Source organism: Ictalurus punctatus, chromosome 21 (genome assembly GCF_001660625.3).
Source record: "Ictalurus punctatus breed USDA103 chromosome 21, Coco_2.0, whole genome shotgun sequence".
Classification (NCBI taxonomy): domain Eukaryota; kingdom Metazoa; phylum Chordata; class Actinopteri; order Siluriformes; family Ictaluridae; genus Ictalurus; species Ictalurus punctatus.
This window is the reverse complement of record NC_030436.2, coordinates 17,070,633-17,095,753: the sequence shown is the minus strand read 5'-3', so window position 1 is coordinate 17,095,753 and position 25,121 is coordinate 17,070,633. Positions and strand designations below refer to the sequence as shown.

General features: G+C 40.8%; 1 protein-coding gene across 4 annotated transcripts in view; it reads left to right on the top strand.

The window, feature by feature from the left end:
- The window catches only part of sfmbt1 (Scm like with four mbt domains 1), a 40,899-nt gene that overhangs the window by 14,047 nt on the left and 1,731 nt on the right, over window positions 1-25,121 (top strand). For 2 of the 4 annotated variants that reach the window (XM_017450527.3, XM_017450526.3), the window contains 19 exons: window positions 8,599-8,646; window positions 9,764-9,858; window positions 11,057-11,300; window positions 11,919-12,007; window positions 12,120-12,372; window positions 13,596-13,693; window positions 13,822-13,923; window positions 15,082-15,241; window positions 16,321-16,403; window positions 16,567-16,693; window positions 17,426-17,539; window positions 18,768-18,810; window positions 18,902-18,969; window positions 19,870-20,009; window positions 21,703-21,812; window positions 21,958-22,133; window positions 22,303-22,481; window positions 23,798-24,019; window positions 24,192-24,320. In XM_017450527.3, coding sequence (XP_017306016.1) covers window positions 8,622-8,646; window positions 9,764-9,858; window positions 11,057-11,300; window positions 11,919-12,007; window positions 12,120-12,372; window positions 13,596-13,693; window positions 13,822-13,923; window positions 15,082-15,241; window positions 16,321-16,403; window positions 16,567-16,693; window positions 17,426-17,539; window positions 18,768-18,810; window positions 18,902-18,969; window positions 19,870-20,009; window positions 21,703-21,812; window positions 21,958-22,133; window positions 22,303-22,481; window positions 23,798-24,019; window positions 24,192-24,320 — 2,457 coding nt within the window. In that variant the 5' untranslated portion in view covers window positions 8,599-8,621. Of the gene's footprint in view, window positions 1-3,597; window positions 3,804-8,598; window positions 8,647-9,763; window positions 9,859-11,056; window positions 11,301-11,918; window positions 12,008-12,119; window positions 12,373-13,595; window positions 13,694-13,821; window positions 13,924-15,081; window positions 15,242-16,320; window positions 16,404-16,566; window positions 16,694-17,425; window positions 17,540-18,767; window positions 18,811-18,901; window positions 18,970-19,869; window positions 20,010-21,702; window positions 21,813-21,957; window positions 22,134-22,302; window positions 22,482-23,797; window positions 24,020-24,191; window positions 24,321-25,121 lie in introns of those variants that run through there. The other 2 variants (XM_053674126.1, XM_047149470.2) reach the window with 2 other exon arrangements.

Below are 25,121 nucleotides of genomic sequence, written 5' to 3'. Positions count from 1 at the left end.
CCGGACGCGCCGCGTAAACGAAGGCTGATGATAAACGGATTAAAGTGTGTCGTTATTTAACGCAGAAAAACATTTTCAGTAAGGAGACATTGAACATTTATGGAAGGAGTCTCCAGTGTCAGCGCTAATAGAAAAACTCTGCAACTTCTAGTCTGGAAGATGCAGTAATTGGGATTGTATTCTGATGCATTTTGTGTTATTTTTGACTATATGGTACTTTCCACCATTGAACATCGTTGCCATACGGCAACAATTTACCAAGTAAATATTTTTTTCACATTTTTTGCAAAAAAAAAATTACAATATGAATGTAATAATTCATGCAATAGAGTGTTAATTTTGGTCTTGTTAAGTTCAAGAGACATAAAAAAAAAGAGGCTGGAGAGGGAACGACTGTTTATAGCTGCTATAACATTACACTTGACTATAAATGGATAAAAGGTATGGTGTTCTTTAATTAATGAAAATTGTCATTATAATTGTTGCTAAATAGCTGTGGTAATATAAGAGGAACAAAATACTTCTGGATGGAATATTATTAGCAAATAATAATAATAATAATAACTTCTAGGTGGTAAGTAACTCGGCTTCATGTTGGCTCACATCGTACCCTGTTGCTTATTTTCCTAAAACACGGTGTCCCCCAGGTGTGTTATTTCTTGCTTGAACGAAAAGAACGCGATGTCGAAAAACAGACGATATAATGTTTGGCTTCAACTATTTTGTTTTTTTAAATCAAAAGTAAACAGTTCCGCACCCACAAGGGACGGCCATGAGCTCGCTGATATGAACACGGTCAGTCGCACACGTCTGCGTGTTATTTGTTATTTTTGTGCCGTATTTAAATAGGAGGCTTCTACTGAGACTTTTACAGGGGAGCCAATAGAGTTCAAAGTAGCAGCACACAGCACGAGTAAACACCAACATCATCACAGGCAGAATTAACGCACACGTGAACTTCTCACCTCTCGAACCAGCGCCGCCTCACTCGCTCTGCGGATTCTTTCACAACCACGAAACGCCTGCAGACTCAGCTCTTCTACTCGGCGCCCTCCCACTGCTTTATTTCCACGTAGGAGGGGTGTAAACCATCTTAATCGAATACCCAGTTAACCCAGTGTGTCCCAATTCACTTCTCAGGGAGCCCTTATGGTCCATATAGTCACGTTTTCGCTCTCTCTCTGTCCGCCAAACCAAGCGATTACATGCCAGGAAAGCCAAAAGGGGGCTCGTTTGATGTCTCAGAGGAGCAGTTTGGGAAAACAGTGAGTTAACTGTTCCAGGTGCGACTGTTCGAATACAGGATTTGGAGATTTGTTATGCTATTTGTTATAGCAGGGATGGGCAATAGTGTAAAAATAATATTACGATACTCGAAGACATCTCTGCGAAAAAACAAACCGTCCCAATGAAATAGAAAACAGAGGGTGATGTTACGTTAAGTACCATATTCACCACTGTTAAAAGAAATAAAAAACAAAGCTGTAAATATGAACATTTGCCAAACAAAAAGATTTAGTATGATATCTGTATGTAAAAAAAAAAATGAAACGTTAAAAAGATGTCATGATGCTTGCTATATTTCAGGAAAAATCATTTTTTTTTTGTGTGATTGTTGCGACCAAAAATATTTAATTTTTCTGCGACTTTTTTTTAAAATTCGCGATGCAACTTGCAGAGTTTTGTGTGTGTGTGTGTGTGTTTTTTTGCAGTAAAATTGCGATCGCACGACATACTTTTGCGCGGTCTTTCACAGTGACGTTTGTTGGTAAACGAGACCTTTTAGACGCACTCGTGTTTGACACACGTGAATCGAAGAGCACTTCGGACGAGTGCGCCTTGTGATGGTGTCACATGACGTGTCTCGGCCCAGACCTGTGGAAAATCTGCGGTCATTTTGAAAAATTACAAGATCCTCCGAATATCTCAGCGTTTCCTTGATTTTGTCCTAATTTCTGCGGTCGCAGAATCAAACCTAACGCTCGCACTACTGAACCAGAAGGAAACATCCGGCACAGTCGCCCGATCCGTCAGCAGGATGATCAGATAGTCTTGCCTCAGTTTAGTCAAAGGTGCGGGTTAAAATGACATCCTAGCTTTTCAATCAGATTTGTTCATTTGTTATGCAGCAGAACATCCGTTCATCGGAAATCTACCGCTATGTTTATGTTAATAGTTAAGCAGCATACCTTATACACCAGTCGTAGCTTATAGCTGCTGTAATGAAAGTGATAACAGGAACAGCTTGTCTCGCAGACATTCCACATCTTTAAACGTAGCTATAAACGGATAAATAGTACGACGTGTTGCTTGGCGTTTAATAGAAATTGCGGCGGTATAAGAGGAGTAAAACGCGTGCCGTAATCGGTGTCGTAACTCCGCTTCGTCACGTCACTCGGCCACTGATTATTTTCCCTGTAACAGCATGCCTCGTCGTGTTTTATTTCTTAGTTGTTATTTGATATTTTTGTTGTCGTTGTTGTTGTTGTTGTTATTTTCGAACACCTGCATTGACTGGAGGGAAATTGAATTGTTTTTTCCCCCCATCGATTTAACGTGATTTTCCCTTTAACATGTTGATTTAGGAGAATTTCTTTCCTCTTACACACAGATATTCATTCAGTAAATCTGTTCACTAACTGATGAATAATGAAATTAGTCTTGTATTTGAGGAGACGGTCGTGCCACTTCTAGTTAGATTGACTGATATGTCAGTAGTGCTTCTAGTCAGTAGGATTTTGCAGCACTCGTACGACTGGCAGCTCCTTTAACAGCGCTGCACTCGGATTAAGCATAAAGGCGCCCGCCAAATGAATAAATTACATTTACGTTTACGGTATTTGGCGAGCGTTCCTATCCAGAGCGACTTACAGAAGTGCTTTGTCGTCTCCTTGGAAAGCATCTCGTCCATACGAGCGCAGACAGGCGCTGCCAGAACCAGGAATGTGATCGGAGCGTGATTAGTGCTCATTTAAGCGCTTGTTGAAGAGACTGTGCTTCAGTGTGCGTTTGCTTACCGCACTGTTTAACTCAGATATTTAGTGGACAGAGACAATGATGTTTTTGGACTTTATTCCAGGTCGAAGAGAACATCTTAAACAGATTAACTAAAGATTATCCGTAGCATGCCTGCCGACCTAGAGATCAACCGATCCATCGGGTTTTTTTTTTTTTTTTTTTTTTTTTTTTTAAACAAATAACCAAACCCCGGATCAGATCTGAAAAGTACTGCAGCGTTTTACGTCAGGGTTCGATTCCGATGTCAGGGGCTTCGCGAAAGATGTCAGCTGTTACTCTTTTCTGTCACGTGACGAGCAGCTTTAAAGCACCAGCCTCAGAATGCTCCCCGTCCTTCATAAAGCTCCGGTTCAGTCTATGCGCTTTCTATTCCTGGCCGCGTGACTAGTGATAACAGTGAGGTTAGAGGTCACCGGATGGGTGTTTGTGTGGTTGGGGGTGGAGTTTAGCACGATAAGCATGCGCTGTTCCACTGTACACATGATCATGATTTTTCAGTGTATAACTAGATGCGAGTGAAGTAGCACAGACGAGAATGTTAGAACGCCGCAGCCTGGTTTGTACTTCTCCGCCGAAGCGTGGTTGTGGATTTGCATTGCGAATACAAAGAGAGGGTGTGTATGTGGAAGCAGCGTGGGGGAACAAATCAGTAGCCTTGAAATAGCTCAAGGTTCAGGTTATTAGTTTTTAATTTGTAGTTGCCTGGAGGAGAAGTCGGTTCAATAACCAGAAGGAAAAACAAACTCAACTCCCTATTGACTTTCGCAGAAAAATGAAGTCATTTGGTACGTTTGTTTAGACTGAAAAATAACTCTCTTGCCAACAGACATTCTCTTCATGGTTAAACATGTCAAGGTGGGGGAGGGGGACGCTAGCCAGACTTTTCGAAAAATATTTTATAATATTTTTAATTGCGATCTCGAAACGTCGGCTGTGAACTTTCTGACTTTTCGTCTAGGTCGCAAAAATATTTCGGAAACTTCGCCGTCCTTTCCTCTGTATTGATGTACTTAACTTGCTAACTAGCTTGCCAAGTTTTAATGAAGTGAGGCCAGATTTTAGTTTGAGTTTTTAGCAAAGATAAACTTAAAAAGAAAAAAAAACTTTTGTAAAATCTTCATATTTTGCTACATTTTAACTGATTCCCCCACCGTGAAAATAGCCATGGTAGCTGGCACGGTGTTAAAGTACAAACAGACATACGCGAAAACAAACAAACTAGTTCCCTGTAGGTTATTACATTAGCCGCGGAATCGAGCAGACGCCGCAGTATTCCGAGGAGCTTGCAATTTTTCAAACTTAACGCAGATTCGCGCCAAGACGCGTCATGTGACATCACGACGCGCATTCAGAAAAAGCCCTCTCCGATTCACGTGCGTCGGACGTGAGCACAGCTGAAAGGTCTCATTTACCAACAAACATCACTGCGAAAGACAATTTTTGCATTTTTGCCAGTACGCTACCGTTCAAAAGATTAGACACACTCATTCTTCATTTGAATTTTTTCTCCACATTTTAGAATAATAATAATAATAAAGTCATCAAAACTCTGGAGTAACACAAGTGGAGCTATGGGAATTATGTCGTGATTCAAAAATAAATCAAAATAAATCGAAATAATTTCATAATTTAGCATCTTCAAAGCACTTTTCGCCTAGAATTTCCAGAAATGTATTCCAGGCGTTTTCTCACCCGATTTCTTGAGGAATTTCCCCGAGATGCTTTTTAAACGGTATTAAAGGAGTCCGCACCTACGCCGGACTCTTATCGGCCGCTGTTCGGAACATTTCGCTCCGAGTCGTCCGTCGAAATAAATATTCTTTTGTAAATAAAACGTTCGTTTTCTAACGAAAGACACGGATACGTCGGCACGATTCTATTTTTTGTCTACGACACCGATTTCAAACATTTAATCACACACCTTCAGATCAACAAGGTTTTTAAGACCATGAGAATCGTCTCGGTCGAGTGTGAACAAACTTTGTAGTGTAGTTGCATCGCAAATTTTGAACAAAACCGCAGCAGAATCCAGCTTTTTTGGCCGCAAAACGATCACGTAAAAAAAAACAAAAAACTCTCTACTACTGCTTTTTAGCCTCGTTAGTTAGTTAAACCATGAGAATGGGGAGTGCAGAGGCGCTTTTACTTCACTTTTACCCAGTGAACTAGCTAACGTATGATCGAGCTCTCCACCCCTGATAAGTGAGACGGTTTGACATGAACACCTCTGAAGTCCTGACAGCACTTTGGGCGTATCTACAGAGCTGTGCGTCAGATAAATGCTTGTTAGAATGTTTCCTTGTTTAAAATTGTTCGGGCTTCAGTAGTTTATTGAAACCATGCTCAAGTACTTTTAAAAAATACATATTGCGAGACATTTCGATTGATGTCACATCCAGACGGAAGACATTATTATCTATTGTGTTTGTGTGAGTGGCATTTTATGTTTCTGCGTTGTGTCTTTGGTGAGTTTGGCGATCGCCGTCCCAACGATTCGCTAAAGAACTACCAGAAACACCAGATTCCTCCTCCATCTCAACTCCTTCCTTCCTTCGTTTCAGCCCTTTTTATCCCCTGATCGTCTGCATCTGAGTGGAAAGAGCAACGTGCGGGGCTTTGAGGTTGGCCTTTTCTTTCGCTCCTGCATTGGAGCGCTCTGGGACACAATCCCCCCCCCCCCACGTTTCTGTCGCTCCACTCTGAGCACAATGTGATGGAGGAGGTAGCGGCGGCGGCGGGGGGTCGCGGCGGGTGGGTCGGGTCAGCTAGCGCCTGTCAGAGCGAGCCTGTCGCTCCCTCATCTCTCCTTTTAATAGAGATGTCAAGCGTCACAAAGACAACTTGACAGCTCGGGCTGAATGGCGCTGTGGAGTTAATGCCACTTTGTTTTTAAACTGTTTTCTCGCTACATTTAAGCCTTTCTTTTTTCTTTAAAGTGTTAAATGGTTTATATTTGAGAAGGTTTGAGAACAAGCTGTGAAAGTTTTATACAATAAGGGCAGCGAAGTCCGCAACATTTTGGTTTGTTTTTTCGCGACGTCGTGTGTGTGTGAAAGTCCGAGGAGATCTGAAATTGTATCCGTCCGTACAGGATTTCGCGGAGGTTTTTTATATTTTTTAAAATTATTTATTAATTTATCTTTTGTGATTGCTGCAACCAAAAATGCTTGATAGTGCTGCAAAATTTTTTGTGTTTTTTTTTTTTTTTTTTTTTTTTTTTTTTTTCCCCCCATGTGGAAAGCTACACGAATTGACGGAATTGCAGTTCCGATTTTCGCAGTGATGTTTGTTGGCAAATGAGACCTCTTAATTGTGCTCGTGTTCGCTGCACGCAAATCGAAGAGGGAGTTGGATGAATGCACCCGATTTTGAAAAAGTGCAAGCTCCTCCGAATATCGCGGCGATTGCTTGATTTTGCGTTCATTCCTGCGATTGGAACATCCCGGAGCACGCGAACAATGCCCTTTATACTCAGTACTGTACTCAATATGTTATATAGGGGAAAATGTATATTATTTATACCGTGGCGATAAAAAGTCTGCACACCTCTGCTAAAATGGCAGGTTGAAAAATTCAACTAAGTTAAACCATGTCAGAACCTTTTTTTCCCGAATGTTCAGAATCAACCAATCACATTCGAGCTCATGTTAAATACTAAGTAGTATACGGTACACTTTCCATCAATTAAAGTGACTGATCGATTAACCCCAAATAAAGTACAGCTGTTCCTATGAGAAGATCAGGAGGAAACCGGTCAGGGAGGCTGCCAAGAGACCTACAGCAACATTTGCAGCAATTTATGGCAAGTACTGATTGAAGTGCATAAGTACTGGTTGCTCCCTACATGTGACAACGATCTCCCGAAAGACGGAAACCTTCTCTAACCAAAGGAAAAAAGCCTTCCAATCTGCCAAGACTATGTGGAATAATGCGTTATGGTCTGACGAGACCAAAGTTGAACTTTTTGGCCATAATACCAAAAGATATGTTTGTCATAAAAAAAAAAAAAAAACCCCCAGCAACACATCTCCAGAAGAATATCATCCTCATGGGGAAACATGGTGGTGGCAGCATCGTACTGTGTTTTTCTTCAGCTGGAACTGGGGTGTTAATCAGGGTGGAGGGAATAATGAATAGCTCCACCTACTAGTCAATTTTGGCGCAAAAACGTTGACATTTTTTACAAAAAAATTAAAATTTCAGCTTTCAGCATGACAACGACCCGGACCAAACCTCCAGATCGACGAAGGAACGGCTTCACCAAAACAAGTTCAAGGTTTTAGAATGGCCCGAGAGTCCAGATCTAAAATCCAATCAAAAACCTGTGGGCTGACCTGAAGAGTTAGAACGCTTTTGCCAAACGGATTGACTTTTACCCCAAAATACTGCATGCTGTGATAAAATCTACAGGTGCTTCAACTAAGTAGTATTAGTTTAGAGCTGTAACACAGTCAGGTTCTTGTACATTTGGTATTTATCAGTTTTTTCCCCCCTAAAATGATGAATATTATTATAAATTTTTTTTCACTTTAATATATAGGTTAAAATTTCTCTCTCTCTCTCACACACACACACAACCCTAAATAAATAAAAACAGCATTTATGTGTAATTATCACAAAAGGTAGTTTACTAAAATAAATTTCCTTCCTTTCAGTACTGGTTGCGGCTTCCCTTGTTATGCGTGATTTGCAGACATATTATAAAGAAGGATTGTCCTTCGGCAGTATTAGCACATCAATAGGGCTGAGTGTCAAATGTGTGCAGCGTTCACGCCCGTCACGGCCCTTGTGGCAGTTGTGGGAAAATAGCTGTTCTACTGCTATAGAGTTTTGTGTGTGTGTGTGTGTGTCCTTTTCTGGTTTGAAGCGTGTGTGTGATCCCTAAACGTTGCAGACATCGCAAAGAGCTTTGTTGAAAAAGAAAATCCGAATTCACAAATGAAACAAATGGTGGAGAGAGAGAGAGAGAGAATGCCATGTAATGCTCGCTCGACCATTAGCTTGTATTTGTTTTGCATTGATTTGGGGAATTTCCGCCCGAGCCGTTTTATGTTCTTGCTGATCGTTTGGGTGAGGGCCATTTTTTTTTTTTTCCTCATTTCAATCTCGTAATTCTTGATGCTGGATTAAGTGGACAGATGTTTACTGCTGTTGCAAAGCTAAAGCCGTGTTTGATTTTGTTCCTTAGACTTGGAAATAATCCTAATCATGCACATTGTTTTTCGTCTCGCCCACGCCGGATTAAATCTTTAGTTTATGGGTATTAGTCTGAGGGCAGTGCTTTTGGCAGTCGAAAAGCAAACGCAGACGAGTCTGGCTTTTTAATTTTGCCTGAAGTTGTTGTTTAGCTGTTGGGCATGGCGCGCTTTCAAAGCATCGGTATGTATTTTAAAAACCACTCTCTACATTCTCCCTCCCACACACACTGAATGTCAAATGTGGCTTTTTACAACGGCTGCTTATCTCCGCATTGATCTCCATCTCATGATCTCTCTCTCTCTTTTCATTTCTCACAGGTTCCTTTAAGCTTACATCTTTTTAATCATTTCTTTTTTTTCTTTTCTTTCTTCCCTCCTACAGACACTGTGAGATCCAGTTACAAAATGAGCCAAGATGCGCTGGAGTCCGGTAAGGGCTTTTTTTCTTTCTGTTTTAAATGTATTTATCTGTTTAATTATCGGAGCGTGCGCCATTAAGACGCGCGTTTAAATGCTCTCGTTGGCGGTTAAAATACGAGATCTTAACGACTTTATTAAATTGCCCGATTCAGAAACACCTCGCCGTTAGTAAGGAGGAAAACACTTGGGACGCACGCTGTTACGTGAAGATGATCTGATTCGTTAAAAAAAAAAAAGGCAAGACGTAAAAAGATATTGCGATACCGGTGATATCTCAGACTATTGTATTGTGACAGCTTATCACGTTTATCGATCTCATATTGTTATATCGTCCAGCCCTGCCCTGAACTTATGAACAATCAGAAGCTAATAATACGTCCTGGAAAGCTATGAGACAATGAGAACGAATGAGAACGGATCATTTCCAGCCTAAGTGCACTAGTAACACTAATACAGGTACATAAATAAAGCAAACAACATTTAGTAAATTGGTTTCGGTGGTGCGTTAGTGCTCAATCAATTCCATACAGGATTTCGTGGTGTTTTATTTATTTATTTATTTATTTTTTGGCGTTTGTTACGGGCAAAAGCGCTTCAAAAATTATTTTGCTGTGGCTTTTTTTTTTCTTTCTATCTTTTTTTTTTTTTTTTTTAAATTTGCGATGCAACTTCAGTTTTTTTGCGGAAAACTGCTCGAATCGGTGAAATTGCACTTACGCCAAACTGTTTTGCGAAGTCTTTCGCACCGACGGTGGTTGGTCAGTGAGACTTTTTAGCTGGACGAAGGAGCGCTATGGATGAACGGGCGTTGTGATGACGTCACCTGACGCGTCTCGGCCCAAACCTGTGGAAAATCTGCAGCGGTTTCGAAACGTCGCAAGCTCCTCCGGATATATTTCGACGTTTGCTTGATTTTGCGTCCATTTCTGCGAACGCGAAGTCTTGGAAGGACCGGAAAAAACCTTCGTACATATTGTGTGTCATGAAAATGTCTTCACAGAGTTCACTATGTTTTTGACATATCACCCACGCCTACATGTACCTCATTTGTGTGTGTGTGTGTGTGTGTGTGTGTGGTTAATGATATACATGTAGCACGAGATATATCACGTTCTGTTCCTTTTCAGACGCGGACTCTGGTCAGGACGTGTCAGAATTTAACTGGGACGATTACCTGGAGGAGACGGGCGCTCTGTCCGTACCTCACCATGCCTTCAAACATGTAAGCAAACAGCTCGGAGTTGTGACTCCTCTCCCGCTTCATGCTCCTGTTTCACTTCCTGCTGATGCCACACACACACAGCTTGAGTCGGGATGTGCAGTCCGTCTCAGACTTGCATATCAGTCATGAAATAACACACAGTCGTGCAAATGCTCTGTCGATTTAGCATTTTATAGAAATGCAATTTTCACACTTATACTCGTCTTTCTATTCTCTCCGGTCACTACAAATAAATTTCAACCATATTTATGGAAACGCACACACAAAAAACCCCCTCTGTGTGAGTGTAATGAAATTTTGTACCGTATACTTATAGTATTAATCTGCGACGCCCTACTGAGACTAGTGTCTCCTTTTCAGAGGGGACCTGTATATTTATGACAAATTCATAAAAACTATTCAAATTAAAAAATAAAATACAACTGGCAAACTTGAGACTGGGAAATTCATTCCATTTCATTTTCTTTATTTAACACCAGGTTTAAAAAACAAAAAACAAAAAAAAAACAAAACAACAACTCATCGAGATTAAAAAGAGTGACCTGTCCAAGAGGGCAGCAACAAATACGCAACATAAATATGCAAATTTACAACATCAAAACACAAAACAACACAATCGAGGATCACAACGACAATTTACCCCGGGGATAAAAATCTGTTCGAAGTACTTTAAATGATGATGGATAATAGATTTAAGAGAAATGAAGCACGAGCACTGGCAAATAAAAGGAAATGAAGCCTTCAGCGGCCCTAAAAATCGAAATCAGTGTAATATAAAATAGTCCTTTATGATTAAATAAAGCAGGCAAAAGTATAATAAAACCTACAACTGATCATAAATGATTAACCAACCTGCATGGTTTTGTTTTTCTGTGTTTTATTCCATGTTACACTTCAGTCAAATACTCGTTTCATCGACAAGGTTTTTAGTACAGTCGTATATTATTGTGCAAATCGTTCTAAACAGTTTACTGTAGTTCCATGACCATATTTCATTTCCATAAGGGCTGTTGTGATTGGTTAGATCCAGCCAGCTTCCATGATAAACGATAGCTGGGGGTTGGAAACATATTTGTGAGCCGATATTTTACCATTTAAAAATAACTTTTTTGTGGGGGCGGGTCTTAGTGCTACTTTGGATTCAAGAGGTAATACTTTCAGCGATGAGAATTAAATAACCTGCCGTGTTTCTTCTCAGATGGATCAAGGCCTGCAGACGGGTCTGACTCCTGGTATGAAGCTGGAGGTTCCGGTGCGTGGAGAACCCGACGGCGCTTACTGGGTGGCCACCATCATCACTACCTGCGGCCAACTGCTCCTGTTACGCTACGAAGGCTACCACGACGACCGGCGCGCCGACTTTTGGTGTGACGTCATGACCGCCGACCTGCACCCCATCGGCTGGAGCAGGCAGCAGGGTCGACCCATGAGACCGCCTGAGGGTGAGAGCAGGGGGTTATGGGTGTTCGGTTTGTTTTGTTTTTGCTTGTTTGTTTTTGTTTGTTTTTTCCTTTCCAACACCTAATATGACTTCTTGTAATCCTCAGGAATGCTCCATTTTCTTGGAGTAAAACTAGTGTTTTAATTTTTAACTGCACCTCCATTCCAGCCATTAATATTCATGAAAATGTGCTGAGTAGTAAGTCGGTCCAAAAAAAGAATCCTAATCGTACCCTCCGTTTAAGCAATGTATATTCCAGAAGGAACTGCACATCGTTAACCCGTGATGTGATTATAATTTAACTGGTTTTATTCTTTGCAGCATCGTGCAACATTACACACGTTCGCACTCGATTTGTGCTCATTGTTGAGGAAGTGGGGGGATGGGCCGGCCTGTGTTGTGGCTAGACTGTGCTCTATTTTAGATTACAGCTCAATGTTATACACCATCCAGAATGTGCCAGGTCACGTTGCTCACACGCTAGCAAGATGCACTGTGTTTAGGAGTTTGAAGTGTGCAGGCCGATTAGATTTGTCTGAGCGTCCGGTCCGATCTGCATGAATGCCTTTGCACACGACGACAGTTCCGTTTTATTTCACGGGGTGGTGTTTGTGTTTAGGCGTGCGAGAGAAGCATGAGGACTGGGAGTCCCTGCTGGAGAAATCTCTGTCAGAATCCTGCAGCGCACCGGTCAACCTGCTAGAAGGGGTGAGTAATAAGAACACAACACAGATCTGCTGTTGCTGTGCTTCTACATGAGCGTTATACATTAGGTGTGTATAGAGGAAGTGCGTGTTTTTATTTTTCCATGAACTTTTAGGCCCAGCGTGGCTGCAACCCTGTAGACCTGCTGAGTCCGGGTCTCGGCGTGGAGCTGGTGGATAAAGAGGATGCCGGAGTGGTCTGGGGCGCAACGATCGAGGAGAACGTCGGGGGACGACTCCGTCTCCGCTATGCTGGCACAGAAGGACTCCCTGACACACACTCCGTCACCTGGATCTTCTACTTGAACCCCCTGCTCCATCTCCCCGGCTGGGCCAAAGAGCACGGCTGCATCCTCAGACCTCCATCAGGTGAGCCACGAGGGCTCGGGTCACTGAATGCGCACCACTCTTTTTCTGGAAACTACCTAAGCAAAAAGAACATTTGTTGGTTGCTTAAGTATCAACCTTCCTGCGTCAGAACCACCTCTGGATGCAATTACAGCTGCGGGTCTTCCAGTATACGACTCGGTCAATTTTGCACATCTGTATTCTGGATATTTTTGCCCATTCATCTTGCTTGAGCTCTGTCAGATTGGATGGAGAGCAGTGGCGAACAGCAGTTTTCAAGTCAGATTCTCAATTGGATTGAGGTCTGGCCATTGATTGGATCATTTTAACACATTCAGGTTCTTAGTTTTGAACTACTCAAGTGTAGCTTTGGTGGTAGCTCAAGTGTATGCTTAGTGTTGTTGTCCTGTCGGAAGGTGAACCTCCACCCAAGTCTCTTGCAGAGTGGAACCGGTTGTCTTCTACGATTCCCCTGTATTTGGTTCTATCCATCTTGTGCTCATCCTTGACCAGTTTCCCAGACCTTGCTGGCGGAAAGCGCGATGCTACCACTACCATGCTTCACTGTGGGGATGGTGTTCTCAGGACGATGAGATGTCTTGGGTTTCCACCGAACATATCACTTTGTGCCAAGGACAAAACGTTTTTTTCCCACATCCACTTTTTTCCCAATTTCTTTAGAGAAACTCTGAATGGATTTTTTTTTCCGTAACGCCTTCAACACCAGAAATCTTTTTTTTTTCTTTTCTTTTCTTTTTTTTTTTTTTTTAGGAATGCAGTCATATTTATTCATGAAAGCATTTCTGCAAAAACCCATTATTTAGCAATCCATACCCTTGGAAAGACATTTCTTGCCTCTGTAATAGTAGGAACAAAATATTTCTTTGTCCACAAGCCTGCTGTAAGGTTTTATGGTCCTTCGTGTTCGGTTATAAATATTTACAATTGATTTGTATCTAATGAATCATTTTATTTATGTTTAATGGGAATTTAATGGCTATTGAGCAAGCTCATGCAATGTTCAGCTAGAGTTGATGTTTGACTATTTTTCAGTCGTTATCCTTTCACTTTGGCTTGAACAGTGAGCTGGGTTTCAGTTCAGCAGATCAGTAGAGCAGGGGATGTGCCGTCTGGTAGACCAGCGACCACTAGCGTGTAGGAGATAAACATTGTTATTATATATATTTGTTTAAGTCATGATTATTCTGACGTAATCATTTTGTGTGGCTTGTGTTTGCCTGTAGTTTTGCTTCCGTTACGCACTAAGGAGGAATGGGAGGAAGTGAGACAAACCATCACTAATCAGCCACAGGATTCGAGTATTAGTGAAGAGTTCTATAAGGTGAGCAAAGGACTTGTACATACGATCTTTTACTTCAATGTGCAAATTTATGAAGATTTAAATCTGGAAAGCATAACAGGATATAGGCTGATGTTAGTGTGTATGTGTGTGTGTGTGTGCGTGTTCAGGATCGTCCAGCCATCACTCCGCACTGCTTCACTGAGGGGATGAAGCTGGAGGCAGTGGATCCTGTTGCCCCTTTCACCATCAGCCCTGCTTCTGTTGCCAAGGTAACACGTTCACCTGCCCTGTCGTGCCACTAGCGCTAAATTATAACACGTTCTTCTCTTTCTGCCTAAGCTAACAGGAAGGTGTACACTTTAACCCTCATCAAGCTATCCAGATTATATGATATGAACGTGCATATGTTAAACACACAACCCTACATGGACCTGCCCACTGTTGGTGTTGCATGGCCTTTATTTGCATGCTAGAACCCGATTGGCTGTCAGATTTTATGACGCAATAACAAAGACGTCCAGTGATTTTTTCAACTCCATGCCACGACAGAAATAGCGACTACAGTTTGATTGATTATTATAGTGTGATTAGTGTGCGCGCACAGACGGATTTCTTCCAAAAGAATTCATTCATCAAATTGGACGGTAATTAAGCAAATAGCTTTATATTGTGTTATGTTTTCAGTAGAACTGCTCAGGTAATCATCATCTAAGTCTAAGTCAAAGTCTCTCTACTGTGACAGCAGGCCTTGTCTTATTATTATTATTATTATTATTATTATTATTATTATTATTATTATTATATATGTATGCACATATCCCACATATAGTAATTGGTAAAGATGTGGTATAATGATAACATGTCAAAGTTCTATACGTGTCATTGTTCCTAAACGGACTCAATAATAGATATGAATAATGATGATTTTAACGTCCTCTGCAGCCCTCCTAAACTCCCTCGTGCTGTTACGCAGCAGGGTGAAGCTTATAACTCCTACTTTTTACAAACACTGATTTATAAAAGGTGCTTCTACAATGCTGTGTCATCAGGTCCAAAAATGAATGATCATGCCGCCTCAAGCGTTTGTTTTACTCTTGGGTGATGTAAGAGCACCCTGATGTCCTCATACTCTCATACCCTAAACCATTTACAAGAAATGGATCTCTGGTTAGAGCTAGAGATTCACTTCCTTATTTTCTTTGTGTTTGTGGAAGTTGTTTTTTTTTTCCTTTTCTTTCTTTACGCTAAACGCAGGTGGTTCGCACGAGCGTGTGTATCACAAAGAAAGAAAAATACGAAACGACCACAAATCACCGCTTGTGCTGGCACATATAAAAACCAACTTAGATTTATTCATAAGCAGCGGTCCACATGGGGAATCCGATCTCAGATCCACACTTACTTGGACATTGTTTATTTATATATAGGTGTTCAGTGATCAGTTCTTCCTGGTGCAGATGGATGATATGAGAGAGGAAGTCGAGAGAAAAGGAGGAAGTAGATTGTTCGTGTGTCACAGGGACAGTCCTGGAATCTTTCCTGCTCAGTGGAGTTTCAAGAATGGAGTGAAGATCAGTCCACCAGCAGGTATAACCGTTAAAATATTCACATATAATTGCTTTTTAGATGTCTTAGTAGTTGAAGCCAGCGGTGTCTTTTTACGGATAATTGTGCCCATGAGCATATATGAGGGAAAGAATAGTGGCCCTAGAAGAGAGCCTTGTGGAACACCAAAGCTTACTTTTGTATGCGCAAGGATGCAGCTAACATTTAAAGAGTAATAATCTTCAGTCACATGAAATCTGAACCAAGAAAGAGCCGATCTTTAATCCCAAAATGTTCTCGTCTATCTAGTGGAATTTTGTGATCTATGGTATGTAAAGTGCACTGATATGAAAGTAGTACAAGCAGATGCAAGAGGTGCAACACTGAGTGTAAACCAGGACCTGGACATTTACTACTTTAACCACCGCTGTTTCAGTACTGTGATAAGGCCTAGGACCTGAATAAGATTTTGTGTATGATTCAGGTGACAGATTTCACAGACAATGCATGCTTGCAAAATTGATTTTAATTTTTTTATTTTCCGTTGCCTTAATTCTCACTAACGAATGAAAGAATTTTACCGAGTGTGTTTCCACATCCAAAATGTCTTTGTTTTTCTGGTCTGCCTAAATTTGTGTTGTTTGGAGTCAGGCAGAATTTAATTAAATATATCGAATGTATTGTGTCACTCGGTGTGTATTTTTTTTTTTTTTTCTACCAGCACATAATGGGTTAAACTTTTTTTTTAGGTAAATAAAACAGCAGGGTAAGCCCTGAATAATTTCAGATTAATAACTAAACATAAAACAACCATGCAAGTCATTCTGTAGCATCCAACAAAAGGTGAACCCTTCGTATCATATTAGTCATCTCTGACACTGGGACGGAGATGGATTGAAAGGTAAGGCGTCGTTTAAGGCGTCACTGGCAGTGTTGAGGATGACTAATATGCAGATCATTTGTGTTTCCAATCTTTGAATAATTCTTTTGGGCTGTGGCACTTTTATATTATTCAGAGAAGAATGAGCAAATGACATTGAAGCAGATAATAGTACGGTTCTCTCATCATCACTGCTTGTTAAATGATGTCTTTTGTCTATTGTGGGTGTGCGCGTGTGTAGGGTTCCAAGGGCAGGACTTTGACTGGGCTGACTATCTGAAGCAGTGCGAGGCCGAGCCAGCCCCGCAACACTGCTTCCCCTCCGTGAGTCTTGTTTCTTTCCCCAGTAATTCAGCTGTGATTATAAGTGTGTTAGAACACCAGACATGTAAAATGAATGTATAATTTCATCTTGAACTTATCCTGTAGCTCTGTGCAAAAAAAAAAACTAACAACATTTTTTGCATGTATGCTTTCCTTGTATCAGGACCCCTCGGATCAGTGCTACAGAGAGTCCATGATGCTGGAGGCCGTTGATCCTGTTTGCCCTCAAAACATTCATGTGGCCACAGTCACCAAGGTCAAAGGTCAACATATCTGGATTAGACTAGAAGGTGATTCAGCCATTTATGCAACATTTTGTTTTGAAAGTTTCTAGAGCATTTGTTTTCCCTTAATATAGCAAGCTCTTTATATATATATATATATATATATATATATATATATATATATATACACACACACACATTTATAGCGTTCTTCTGGAAATAAAATGGAAGCACTGTGTGTATGTTTATCATGAAGACGACACATTTTTAGGCAATGATAATTAGGTACTGGTCAGTTGGATGAGGAGTTATTATGTAGTAAGTATAGTTCCTATAATTCTTATAGCATATAGGAATCTATATAAATCAGTGGTGTAGCTCCGCTAAACATACTGTGCAAAGGTCACAAAGTCATGTAGTGTGCAAACTACACCGAGATGAAGTAGTAAAAAACCAAGAGACACGACCCTGATCCGAAGCCAGTAGTTGAACATTTACTACTTTATCCGGCGCTTGTCAGTACTGTGACGAGGCCTGAATCCTGACTGAAACATTTTATGCATGTGATTCATGTGTAAGCATGAGCTTAACTCCTGAGCTAAGTAGGTCATTTACTACATTAACCAGCACTGTTTCATACAAAAGGCAACGCAAGGGATGTACCCAGTCTGAATAGAGGGGGTGGGGTTGGATGAGAGAAGAAAGGCTTGTTAGCGTTGGTGTTGGTGCAGGCATGCCGAGGACTTGAAAATGACATAACGCTTCTTTAAGTTTGAATTCGCTTTCTTGGGTCTACAGGAGTGAAGCAGCCTGTTCCAGAGATCATAACGCATATGGACTCCATGGACATCTTCCCTGTTAGCTGGTGTGAAACTAATGGCTACCCTCTTCAGTACCCCTGCAAACCCAAAGGTTGTTTTATGTGTGTGTGTGTGTGTGTGTGTGTGTGTGTGTGTGTGTGTGTGTGTGAGAAAGAGATTGAATGTCCGTGATCACATACACCCCTACAGACTTAAAAGTTAGTACATAACAGGTCCTTGTAATTATTCTATACACAAATTACGATATATGGATTGAGATAAATTGCAGTACTAGATGAATATTTTCTAGCACACGCATCAGTGTAGAGGGTACGCACGTGACTTCACGGTGGCCAGAACTCGCCGCGGTCACGCCCACCGAGTGGCAAAAAGACCGAGCGGCAGCATTCGTGTACAGCGTGAAAAAAACCGCATCTATAATGGGAAAAAGCTGCTGTGAGATCGACGGTGTTAACCGATTCGACAAGAATTCACCGCTATCTTTTTACAGAGTGCCAAAACACCATTCAGTCCTTTTTTATATTAAGTGGAGTCGTGTAAGTGGAAGTTCTTTGGGCATGTGGTATTCATGTTGTACAATGATGAATAATTTGCTATATATTTCTTTTTAAACGCTGCCTGTTTCCATTGATGAATAACAGGGGCTCATTCATTCTCTGACTGTGTTCGCGACAAACAAACTAGGACTAGCTAGCTTACGAGTTAGCAGAAAAAACTGATACAATAAAAGAAAAATATTCGTACATACAACCAGAATGATTATTGGTGTTCTTGTCACTTTAATTTCTCCAACAAATCCCGCCTTGAAGTAGGACCAAGCGTCAAGGCTTTTGTATGCTTTCGGGCTTTGCTTAAAATCAGGTACATATAAATGTCAGGAAAACCGATTTCTGGCCACATGCCAGCGTCCATGGACCACAGGTTCTTGGGCAAGTTGTAAGGGTCACTGTCGAGTCCGACTGCCTTTAATTTAAGCTGATAATCGTTGGTTATACTAGCGCTTTCGCAGCTTCCCCTATTAAAACCAGCCGTTCTTGTCGGATGTTTTGCCGCTCGGTCTGTCCGAGGGGGGCGTGTTCCGGCGGGAAAGTGACGTCAACGCATACCCTCTATTATCGCTCTGTATTAACACACCCTCACTATTAGATTCTCGTTATTTCCTGCCTGTATGATCGACCTCATCGTCGCACCGGCCGCACGAGGGTCTTCACATTTCTATTAAATCGTTTATAAATTGTGTAACGTCGCCTCTTCAGTTTTGTCAGCGTCTGCCAGTGCAGGTTTATTGATATCTGTGTATGTGTTGGTTCTCACTGCAGTGGAAAAGCAGAAGAAAATCGCCGTGGTCCAACCGGAGAGACAGTAAGGAACACGATTTGAACGTGCCGAATACTGTAACTGTGTATAATTTCAGTATTTTCAAACTAATCCCTTCTTTGTCTTACACTTTCAGCAGAGTGCCAGCTAAAGACTCCTCCCCTGATGCCCTCAAACAACCTCTGAACAGTCAGACCGAGATGAGTAAGTGTTTGCTACTTCAGCGTCCAAAACCACCTACACACATGCTGACACAAACACACACACACACACACACACACACACACACACAAGTCCTTTTTTTCCCCTATACACTAAATGGCGCGTGCTTTTCCTTGTTATTTTGTTTTGACACAAACACAGTGAAATCGCAGTAGGAGTTATCTAACTTTCAATACTGCGGTGATAAGTAAGGAATAAAACACTTTGGGTGGGCTGTTATAGGAAAATAATTAACGACATGGAGGTGTTATAAAGCAGAGTTAATGTTACCACCCTGAAGGTGATTATTTTCCTTTAAAAATCTGCCCCAGAGTGTTTTATTTCTCGCATAACACACTAAATTCTCTACACTAGCCATTAAAAAAAACAAAAAAAACAAAAAACCGTATTAAAGAATGACACGTCACACCTTTTTATCCATGTATACTTACATTTCACGTTTTGGAACCACAGCAAAACAAGTTAGTTCCTGTTCTCACTTATTATAACAGCTGTGGACAGATGTTCCCCACCAACAACTTTTTGAGCCTCACTTGAAGTTAATAAAACACAGAATTTAGGGTTGTGGTGTTAACAAGAAACCAGGATGTCTTAAAGGAACCGTTTTACTTCACAAAGCACTGACTAACCTCTCCTCCTTGCAGAAAGGTTCACCGGATCATTTTTTACACACGTTTTTCTTTGTTCAATAACACAACGCTCGTTTTAATATTTACGTGAAAAATTGACGTCTTTCAAACTGCTGTCCCTGTTTGCTTTAGAACGTATCCATCCATCCCGTCTGAGAGTAAACGATGATCTGCGTGCTCTTTGTGTGTGAATATGCAGTCATATTTTTGAATCGTTTTTGAATAGTCTGTAAGAATATTTGTTGTGTAACAGGTCAGGCCAACGGGAAGTACACCTGCCCCAAGATCTACTTCAACCACAGGTGTTTCTCCGGTCCGTACCTCAATAAGGGCCGCATCGCCGAGCTGCCACAGTGCGTAGGTCCAGGCAGCTGCGTCCTGGTGCTCAAGGAGGTATGTGTTTTTGTCATAAATGTCTCAGTTACACTCAGAAACCCTGCTACTCTACCTTATTCTTGGTTCTTTTCTGTTCTCTTGTCTTCCGTTGTTTTTTATTCTACTACGTTCTATTCGATTGTGATCTCCGATCACTTTCAGTATGTACTAGCAAGTCTTACCGTAAGTCTTAATAAGGAACCCACAGCGTTGCCTTTTGAATGGGAACCCAAAATGAAAATGAAGCTGTTTTGGCTGCATGTGCAGTGTTCATCAGCAGGATTTGCAATGAGTCATGACCATAATACCTTCCATCAAGCTGTCATTACAAGAAGAGTTGCGTAATCTTATAATCTCTCTCTCTCTCTCTCTCTCTCCCTGCATTTTGTGTCATGAATGTCTCAGTCACTCTTTCTTTATTCTGTAGTATTCTTTTGTCTTCTATTGCCTTCTATTCTATTTTATTCATTCCTGTTTTTTATCACATTCTGTTTGGTATTTTGTTTAATTATGTTCTGTTCTATTTTATTCCAGTATATAGTAACTTCTATACTGTTCTATACTACTGTGTCATATTGTCATCTAATTCTCTTATTCTGTTCTATACTATCGTATTGTTTTTCCTTCAACTGTGTTCTCTGAAGTTCTATTCGATTTTAAAAGTTCTGTTTTACCCTTATTAGATTCAGTTCTGTTCTTCCCCCCTTTCTTTCTAATTCTGCTCTATTTTATTCTTTTCAGTTCTGTCCAATGGCGTTTTATTCTCTTCTGTTCAGTTCCGTCGTTATTTATTCTAACGTGCTCTGTTGTGTTGCATGTATATTCTATTTTGTTCCGTCGTGTTCTGTTGTGTTCGAGTTGATTCTATCATATTGTCTTCTGTTCTGTTCTGTTATTTATCCGAGTTATCTGAGGAGATGGGAGGCAGGCTCGGGAAATCCCAAAAAGGGGGCGCTTTATTTTTCGTCCCTATTTCTTTATTCTTTTCTGTTCTTTTTTTAAAATTATTATTATTGTTTTCTATTGTATTTCTCTGCTATTCAGTTGTATTCCTCTTCTGTTGGGTTTTATTCTAATAGGCTGTGTTCTGTTCTATAGCATTCTGTTCACTCAAGTCCAGTTCACAGCTTACTGTAGGATATCCTACATTTTTAATGAATAAGAAATTACTCGACGAAAGTGTTCCAAATAAAAGACCATTAGATTATACTTTTACCCCGTATAAAAATCCAGATGCTATGAATATGCAAAAGGGACGTATTTCCCATATACACTGCACTGTCCACCTGCTTCCCTGTTGCATCATCATTTAGATGATAGGCCAGTGTTGCGGCAATATAAAGTATTAAATACTGTCACATGTTCATTGCTAACTCCAGTGAGATTTTCAGCTCTCCGTTTCATTAAAAAAAAACGGTGGCAAAATGGCTGCAGCCACAATTTTCCCATATTTCACTGCTCCGCACGTCCACATGATTGAAATGCAATCACGAAAACACATTGTGGGAAAAGTTTAGAATAACTTCAGTATTTTTTTCTACTGAGGTCAATGCCTTACTCATTTATTTCAGAATTCTTTAACCCAGATAGTGCTGTCTGTACCTAATCTGTACTATGAATTTATCTGAAGAAAACTTGAGAATTTTGCCAGTGTTCAACACTTAATAATAAACTGCATGGTTTTACCCGTCCTGTGTGTATGTCCATTCAGGTGCTGTCGCTGCTGATAAACTCGGCCTACAAGCCCAGTCGTGTGCTCCGTGAGCTCCAGCTGGACCAGGAGGGACGCTGGCAGGGTCATGGAGAGATTCTCAAAGCCAAGTGAGAACACCTACATGTTTGTGTAAAAAAAAAAAAAATGTAGAAAAAGAACACTTTGATGGTTTGCATTTTCCCTGAGCTACATCCCTGTCTCCTGGGATTGATTTTAGCCTTCCTAATGAGTGTGCATGTGGATATAATGTAGGTACAAAGGGAAGAGCTACAGGGCGACAGTGGAGATTGTTCGTACCGCGGACCGTGTGGCCGAGTTCTGCAGAAGAACCTGCGTGAAGCTGGAGTGCTGTCCTAATCTGTTCGGGCCGCGCATGGTGCTGGAGCGATGCTCGGAGAACTGCTCCGTACTCACCAAAACCAAATACAGTGAGCGACGTTTTATACATCGTACACGATTGACTTTCTGACCTTCTGACACGATCTGACCTTCTCGCTAGCTTTTTCTACAGCGTAATGAATTTAAATAGCTGTTTATCATTCACAAAGTCAACCGCTCCGTTTCATTTGTATGCGAATTCACTTATTTTATTTTAAGCATATTACTATGGGAAGAAGAAGAGTCGACGTGTAGGTCGTCCACCGGGAGGCCACACCAACATGGATGCGGTTGTGAAGAGACGAGGCAGGAGGAAGAAGAGAAGGAAGCAGCTGTTCGTCCACAAGAAGAGACGCTCCTCCGCCTCCGTGGACAACACGCCTGCAGGGTCTCCTCAGGTAACCTTACACCAATAAAAAGTTCAAATCAAAGCTTCATCAATAAAGCTACATATTGAATATAACTGCATTTATTTGTACCATGGCGATTTGAACAGTTTCTGATTGGCTGTCTGTTATTTTCTTATATTAATTGAACGGGTCTAAAACTATAGCCATTTAGGCTAAGATTATATTTATGAATCTTACATTAAAAAGTTAGAAAAAATGAACAGATTTGCAAAAAAGGAATTGTCACTTAAATGCAACAAGAACAGATTGGCCTAATACCCTCGGAGATAGAGTAACCATAGCAACGGTAGTAAATGGAGGCCTAATGATGTGTGTGTTCACAGCATTCATTAATGAGAAGAAGAGCATAGATGTTTTAAGTGATGGTGTAACAAAAAAAAAAAAAATATCCTGGTATTAGGAAATACAGGACTTGGCACAGGAAACGTCACTTCACTTCACATCTTCATCCATTATTTTTAATCCTTACGGTTCCAGTTTGTAATTGCCGTCTCCTAATGGATTTAGACAGATCCTCACAGATGATTGAATTTCTTTTCTATTAGAGAAGGCACTAGAGGTAGGAACACATCTTTTCTAATAGTGTAATAATGAAAATATCAAAACACAACAGAAAAAAAAGGAATAAAAATTTTTTAATAACAATTTTCACTGTTAATAGCTTTTCACGGTTTTTGTCTACTCGTGACCACTGCATTAAACTCTGCCCACACTAACTCCACCCACTTGGCACAATCACATCATGTCGGTTTTCTTTGTAAATTTTCCTTATAAACAGTAAGGTTGCGAATGTCTTGGGAGAGCTCGTTGCTTTTACCCATCATGAGATGTTTTTCTTGTGACACATTGGTAACGAAAAGCCTTTTTATAGACCATCAGTTTACTAACCCAGCTGATATTAATTTGCACAGACAGGAGGTATAATTACTGTCTAATTACTTACGGATTTCAGCTGGTTCCTTGTCTTACCTTGCCTTGGAGAACTGCCGCTTCCTAGCGTGTTCGATACTTTTTTCCCGTGTCACTCCACTTTATTACACATAACTTTATTTATGGACTTTCATGTTGTGAATTCTTTATATTTGTGGATATCTTGAGTTAATACTGATGTCTGGTGAAACGTTCATGTGAATAACCTCTGGAAATATATTTACTCAAAAACATGTTGACGCATTCAATACTTTGAAAACTAGTAGTAAGAATATTCGAATTGTGACTGATTTTTAGCTTGTTTATGTTTTTAAAAATTGCCCTATTCTCCTGTAGTGTTAAAGCGCCTCTCTGGTATGTTTGTGGCTCTTCAGGGAAGCGCCGACGAGGAAGACCTGGACGAAGACGACTCTCTGAGCGACGACAGCGGCTCAGAGCAGGACGAGTTGATGGAAGATTCAGAATACTCCGAAAAGAAATCACAGCCCCCGACACCCTCACCCTCTCCTCCTGAAACTCCCCGACCCACCCGCCGGCGCCGCAAAGCTCGCTCTCCTTCATGCTCGGACGATGAGAACAGACCTCCGTCACCCAAAGTAATCACAAAATTATACGTGGATTGTATGATAGATTTTGTTATACTTGTTACAAGTAGTACACATTCTAACAAATATTTCATTATTTTTCATTACAGTAATATCAATGTACTTAAAGCATTTACTGCAATAGTTGTTCCCCGAGTCTAAGGTTCATTTACCTGTCACTCAGAGTCCCTTTCCCGAGGCTCCTCAGAAGCTCTGCTTGGACAGCAGTCCCCTGGAGTGGAGCGTTACAGATGTGGTGCGTTTCATCAGGACCACCGACTGTGCTCCACTCGCACGGATCTTCATGGATCAGGTGATTATCTTATTTTCTTAACTTGTTTGTATCACAAAGTATCTAATTGAGGGTTATTGTACTGTATATTATTTGAGTAAATAAAACTGTCCACACCGCAGAAAGGAATCGGATCTATTTGCAAAAATAAATAAATAAATAATGGACTAATTTTTACTAAGAATCTGCACTGCAGATTAGCAGATCCAATTCAGTCGTAGTCACGTCCGCTCTCAAATCCGCTTTGGTTATTATAGCAAAGTCACAGGCATGTGTACGCTGAGTAATCGAGGGTTGGCAATAAATAGTAAGTTAGCTTATTAATGATGAGGACATTTATATAGTATAACTGTGTGTGCGCACACGGGTTCTACCAATTCTCTGAGAAAAATAAGACGGGGAAGAAATATATTTTTAAATTGTTGTTCAGACTGTTGAGAGTCAAAACTAGGACACATCAAATTAAACTGAACCTTATTGGATCAGACTTGAATCTAATCGCAACATGCTGAATCGAATCATGTTAGTGCTGAACTGAATCCTACCAGTGCTGAATCAAATCCTATCTCTCAGTGCTGGACTGAATTGCATTTGTGCTGAATTGAATCCTTTCAGTGCTGAACCTCATCCTGTCAGTGCCGAATCAAATCCTGTGAGTGCTGAATTGAATTGTATTTGTGCTGAATCGAATCCTTTCACTGCTGAAGCAAGTCCTTTCAGTGCTGAACTGAATTGTTTTTGTGCTGAATCAAGTCCTGTCAGTTCTGAATCAAGTCCTCTCAGTGCTGAACTGAATTGTTTTTGTGCTGAATCAAGTCCTGT